We start from the raw sequence: 6,309 nt of genomic DNA on the forward strand, positions 1-6,309 counted from the left end.
AGAGACCCCTGAGTGCAACCCCCTTTCAGCAGCCCTTAAACCATGCCACTAGTACCACCTGGGGCCAGACTCAAGGTTTGGAGGCTGATGGGACATTTTGGGGGGGATTTTCAGGGGGAGCCTTAGAAAATCAACTTAATTTACATGCAGGATAGCTGCTGTTCTCCTCTCCTGTAGAGTGACTCAGCTGAGAACAAAGGGAGGAAGGGCAGAAAGAAGCAATTACAGTGTCCTGGAACTCTTGGCTATTGACTCATAGTGTTCATGCAGAGGCGTTCCTGACAGCATGGGGTCCTGCACAGGCAGGCTGGGAAACAGATGTGTGCATAGAGAGAGGTGCTTGTCATGAATGGTGCTGTTTCTGTGACGGGCGCTCAGTTAGAGTCAGCTCAGGGCACGAACTGTTAAAGCCCCAAGGGTGACAGGAGAAGTCTCAAAGGGACTCATATGGTCACCTAGTCTGTCCTCTGTAGAACTTCTCCAGAATAATTCCTGGAGTGGATCTGTTAGGAAAACATCCCACCATGATTGAGAAATGGCCAGCCATGGAGAATCCCTCACAAACCTGGCGGAATTGTCCCAATGGTTCATTGCTACGTCTAAAATGTACCCCTTATCTCCAGTCCGAACTTGGCTGGCTTCGTCTTCCAGTCACTGGCCTGCGTTCTACTGCCCTTAGTGGGATACAGTAACAACTTCTGCTGTGATAGTGCTGCCAGGCCGCAGGTGCCTTCAGAGGCAGCACTCCAGAGAGGCCCTTTGGTTCACCAGCCAACTTGCCCAGGACTGTAGCACAGACAGGACATGGGCAGTGAGGAATTAGATTGATGCACATTCTTGTCCCAGCCAAGCAGCATGACGGTGCACCTAGTCCTCAGGTTCCTTCCCCACAGCTAAGGCAGGAGGCCTTGTGCATGGCTGAGGAGGGGAAGCCAATCCTGACAAAGCCAGGAGAAGCCAGCAGGAAACACTTTTGGAAACTGCTTTGCCTAACCCATCTTTCCCCATTGCCAGAGTGTTGGAAGGGGGTTGATGTAAAGGATGACTTGTGGATCATCAGGGCTTGCCCTTGACCAGGGTGGTTTAACCTGTGGCTGGAGGCAGAGAGGTGCAGAGCATGGCTAGGGCCAAAATGCAACTGGCAAATGTAGCATCAGCTGGTGTTAGTCAACATAGCTCTGCTGACTTCAGCTGATCTGGGCTGTTTATAACAGTGGAGGATCCAAGCCATTATGTCGGCCAGTGCACATGGAGCCAGTGTTTCTTCTTGAAAGCCAGAACTCAGCTGCACTGAGCCTAGCAAACTTTGCAGGTGATAGTTTCATCACTATGTCCCACCAGGCAACTGCATGTCCATTTGGGGGCTAGGCAAGCACTGCTGGTGCAAACACACGTGCTCCCATGCAGACAGCCATGCACCTGGGTGTCAGTAACATACATGAGTCCCCAGCATGCAAACAAAACCTGTTAGTGTGAATGGTGATTGTAGGGTGAAAATTGCTCGGGCAGCCCGTGGTTTGTGCTAAAGACCCCCTATTCAATTCTTCAAGTCTGGAGTAGGCCTGTAATATAGAAAACCAGCTAGCATGAGTGGAAAGATACCTCACTGGGACTCCTTCTCCCTTATCTCTCTCACCAGATACCTCACAATACCCAGAGAAGGGCAGGAAGGGCTTTGAAGTCTGAAGGGAAGAATAGCTGCTTCAGCAACTCCATTCCAAGGAGAGGCCCTGCATGTGGAAACCCATTGTTAGTGCTGAATGCCGTTAATGGCTTTTAATGACTTGTGCTTTAGCTCTTCTAGATAACCCCCCACAGAGGCAGCAGTGTGCAGACATCACCACATTCTCTATCCTATCTTGACACAAACTGGTCATTGTATATCTCTTTTGGTTAACATGTAGAGGAAACCACCTGTACTAGAGATAAGCTATGGGCAGGGATACTCTGTTACCCAGGCGTGGGTAACACCCATGTCGTAATTTCCCCCCACCCATCAATGATCTATATAATCAATTGTAATCTATTGTCTGGCAGTACTTCATTGAGTCCTGATGGGTGAAGTGGCACTCCACCAGCACTGTGTGTAATAAACCCTCCTGCTTGCTTCATACATGGTGTCCAGACTTTGTTCCAACAGTGACAAGCAAAGGAGGAGAACATGCCTTGCACAGAAACACAAATCGCTCTTTTTAAACATTTCAAATTGCATTTTTCCACTGCTTATTCCCCTCCTCCTATATTTGTGGGTTCCCAAATTGGGGGGTAGCACCTTTCACCTCTTCCCATACCCAAATCCCTCATTCCCACCGTCCCACCCCAGAGCTGTACCTCCTCTCTCGACCCAGTGAGAGTGAGTAAGGGCTGGGGACAGCAAATGATGGAGAGGAGGGGAACGGGGAGGGGGGTGGTCAAGAAAGGGGTGGGATTTTAGGGCTTGCCCTGACATTTAAAAGGGGATCTCGGGTGTAAGAAGACTGGAGATCACTGCTGTAAAAAAAAAATTAATTTTCACATTTCATACCACAAAATGCGATTGCTTTTTCACCTTTTGCTGTGGATGGGTACCAGTTCAGCTGGTGGTGAGGCCGAAGAAAGATGTAGAAGGCAATGGAACTTTTTCACATTTTCGAGTATGCTCGCGGGAGTGTTTGGGATGGTGCTATCATGGGAGGTGGTAGCCAGTCTTGCGCAGTTACTGGTGGTGGGATATCTATAAGGCAGCATGTGTCCGTACGTAATAGCACTAGTAAATAACAAACGGTCGTGATAACATCCTGTTTGAAATGATCAGCACAACCCCAATGTCAAACGCATTCACCATCAGCAATGCACCCTGGTAGCCCCAAGGCCTTTGCTCTTCAGCCTTCCCGGCCTCTGGTGCCAGACGCTTCACACAGGTGGGGGAGAACCACGTCACGCACTACGGAGGTGCTGTTCATTTCCTCTGGTGGGACCCCAGGGGTACGGCACACGGGAGGGGCCTGAAGTCGGGGGCTGGAGATCAGGGAGGGAGGGAGGGCCCAGCTCCGGGGTGGGGCCAGGGATAAGGGACTCAGGTCTGGGGCGGAGGGTTGGGATGCAGGTCTGGGGGAGTGGGGGGGTCCTCTCTCCAACCCGCCCCACCTCTGGGGTGGGAGCATCCATGACACCCCAACTCCATGGGGTAGGAGGCTCCACCCCCATCCCGTCCCGCCCCGCCCCGCCCCATGGGCTACGAAGCCCCACCCCCATCCCGTCCTGCCCCGCCCCATGGGCTACGAAGCCCCACCCCCATCCCGTCCTGCCCCGCCCCATGGGATGGGAGCCAGGCCCGCTTCTAATCCCGCCCCGCCCTGCTCTGCCCCACCTGATAGGACGGAGCCCCCGTGAGCCCCGCCCCTTCAGCCCGGCAGTTCCGGCCCCCCTCCCGGTTTCCGTGGTGACAGGCGGCGACCCGCGTCGTCACGTGAGCCAGGCGGAAGCGGAAGCGGAAGCGGAAGCGACCGCGACCCGTCGGGGGGAGAGGAGCGGGCCGGGCCGGTGTCCGCCGCCCGCCGCCATGCCCAGCCCGCGGAGCAGCCCGGGCCGCCGCCCCGCGCCCGGCCCCGACCCCAGCCCGTCGTGCGCGGCCGTGGCGCTGCGCTCGCTGCTGGCCGCCGACCTGTGCGTGTCGCGGCGGCTGGGCGTGTGCGCCGGGGAGCGCTCGGCCTGGGGCGGCGCCCGGCCCCTGCTGCGCCTGCTGGAGGTGTCGGGCCACGGCGCGCCCTGGCTGGCGGGCACCCTGTACGGGCTGGGCCGCAGCGAGAGCCCGGCCGGCCGCGAGGTGCTGCTCAACCTGCTCTTCGGTGGGTCGGGGCGGGACCGGGCCAGCCGCGGGGGGCTGCTGGGCCAGCCGCGCCGCTCTTCCCTGCACGCTCGGCTCGGCTCGGCTCGGCTCGGCTCGGCTGGCAGCCAGCGCCGCACGCCAGCCCGCCCCCGGGGTCTGCCAGCGCCTCCTGGGCCAGCGCCATTGCCTCAGGGCAGAGCCCGGGCAGCCTAGGGCTTCACACTCGCCGGCCAGTCGGGCGAGCCTCGCGCGGCTCCCCCCAGGGGCAGGGCGCGGTGGGGGCAGTCCTGGGCACGCTTGGCCTGAGATGTCCGTTTTCTGCCCAGCTGGCACCTGTTCTGCTGTTTTCCTGTGGGACGGCCGCTCTGCCCCTTCTAGGTCAGAGGTTCTCAACCTTGGCACTAGCCTGGATCCCCATCAAAGCCAGTTCCGTTTCTGTGATCATTAGGTTTTACTTTTTCCTCCGACCCTCCTGCAAGACCCTACGCGGACCCCAGGTTGGGAACCACTGATCTGAATTTATAGGGCCAGAGTGGTGGGCAGTCCTGTGGACGAGAGAGAGTACATGTGAATCCCCCTTTGTTGCTTTGACTCTGGGATTCAACAGTAGTGCTATTTATGGTTAACGGGAGTACTAGTAGATTAGGTATCCTTCAGTCTGCATAGACAATGGATGTTTAACTCGTGATGTTAAAATAATCCCTTTACGCTTGTCTCCTAGCTTTGTTGCTGGATTTAGTCCTGGTGACGGTAGTGAAAGGGCTTGTGAGGCGAAGACGTCCCAGTCACAACAAGATGGACATGTTTATCACGATCTCAGTGGACAAATATTCATTCCCATCTGGCCACGCGACCAGAGCTGCCATGGTGTGCAGATTCATCCTGCACCACCTGGTTCTTGCCGTACCTCTGCGGGTCCTCGTGATTCTGTGGGCCATCATTGTGGGCATCTCCAGAGTCATGCTGGGTAGACACAACGTGACAGACGTGGCCTTTGGCTTCGTCATGGGTTATGTGCAGTACAGCGTCGTGAAGTACTTCTGGCTTTCACCCCTTAGTGCACCTGTTCTCTTTGCAGTGTGGAATCAGTGATGCCCACCATGAAAAGGGAGAGGTTCACACAGTGCAGTGTCTATGCTGCGCCCAGAGCGTGAACTGGATGGAAGGGATCATCATAAGCCTCATCTGATCAGCAGGGCTGACAATACCAGCAACAACATGCTTTGTTCTGCTTGATATCTGGACTGGTTGGGACACAAGGAGGTCCATTGGAAAGCTATTTTTGGTACAGCTCTCAATATGCTGCTGGGTCAAAGCATGTACCAGCCCATGTGGGTGCACTAACCATCCCAGGATACAATTGCTCCACATCTCCAGGTGCTGTAGAAGTTGGAGGGAGATCTGTACAATAGCCAAGCAGATAATTCTTATTTTCCTGGTATTTAAGAACATGTATCAGTAGGATTAGTTGTTAAAAGAAATAACAGCTTACAGCATAAGGTACATGTAGTATAGCTGGCTTACTAGCCCATATAGCATGAACAGTAGCTGTGACTTCTTACAAATCTGTATATATTGAAGTGTCTGTCATTGCAACATTTGTTGAAGAGTATCTCTTGAACCATTAGAGCCAGGACCACAAAACTTGGTATGCATCTTCCGCTTACCTTAAACCAAGGTCAGGGTTTGGTTGTGCCTGGCAAGTGGGAAATGCCAGAAATCTGAAGATTTACTGGAGCATAAAAAGGGAGGGGGCAGAAGGAGGAGGGGGGCAAAAGAGGGGGCACAGACAGGAGGCATGCAATACTGAGAATGGCCATTGGAGGGCAACTGCATCACAAAGAGAGAGGCCATCAGGGCTGGGGCTCTACTGCCTTGCCTCTCACAAAGCCTAGAAAAAGCAATCAGATGGGCCCTGGCAGGGACGTTCTTTGTTCTTCGGTCCTCATGAGCTAAGCCTGTCCGGACTAGGGGCCTGTCCCTCAAAAGGATGCTAGCAAAGACTTTAAAGAATCCACGAAGAAGATTGCTGGCCGCATCAGTAGCTGTGATTGATGCATGTAAAGTATCGCTTTAAGGATCTTTCTCCCTAATCCTGTGTGATGTAATGGGGGGGTGGTACGTGTGTGTGACAGAATGAGCAGCTCACACAGGCTGGGGATGACCCCCTGCTGGCTGTAACCTTAGCTGGCAGGTAACCCTCTGTGCCCCCCCGCCTCAAAAAAAAAAAAAAGAGCAGGGAGGAGCCCAGCTGGGTTTGAATTGGAGGCAGCAGTTAGTGTGGGGGAGGCTGTGGAGGAACAAAGGGAGGCTGGGCCCCAGTCAGGGGCTCCAGGCCTGGGGTTCCCTCTGGGGGATCTCCTCCCCCCACCTTGGATCAGACAGAACCCTTCTGGTTGCTGTGCTGAGAAGTCTGTACCACACTGCATCTCTGTCACCTCATGAACCTTCTCTTCCACCTGCTGCGTGAGAGTCACTCTTGGCTGCGGATGGGGGCAGAG

At 54.9% G+C, this 6,309-nt stretch overlaps 1 protein-coding gene across 1 annotated transcript; it reads left to right on the plus strand.

Annotated features, from left to right (window-relative positions):
- The first annotated feature begins 3,477 nt into the window (after positions 1-3,477).
- Positions 3,478-5,556, plus strand: PLPP6 (phospholipid phosphatase 6). The gene is made up of 2 exons (XM_075002848.1): positions 3,478-3,827; positions 4,530-5,556. Exons 1-2 carry the CDS (start codon positions 3,542-3,544, stop codon positions 4,898-4,900), a joined length of 657 nt encoding a protein of 218 aa, XP_074858949.1. The 5' UTR covers positions 3,478-3,541; the 3' UTR covers positions 4,901-5,556.
- The last annotated feature ends 753 nt before the right edge of the window (positions 5,557-6,309 follow it).

The sequence above is a fragment of the Carettochelys insculpta genome, chromosome 9 (assembly GCF_033958435.1).
Source record: "Carettochelys insculpta isolate YL-2023 chromosome 9, ASM3395843v1, whole genome shotgun sequence".
NCBI classification, from domain to species: Eukaryota; Metazoa; Chordata; order Testudines; family Carettochelyidae; genus Carettochelys; species Carettochelys insculpta.

Excerpts from the sequence above, each read along its gene's own strand:
- PLPP6 (XM_075002848.1), top strand. The coding sequence starts at position 3,542 with ATGCCCAGCCCGCGGAGCAGCCCGGGCCGCCGCCCCGCGCCCGGCCCC. Across the intron at positions 3,828-4,529 it reads GCTGCTCAACCTGCTCTTCG|CTTTGTTGCTGGATTTAGTC; the intron begins GTGGGTCGGGGC and ends CTTGTCTCCTAG.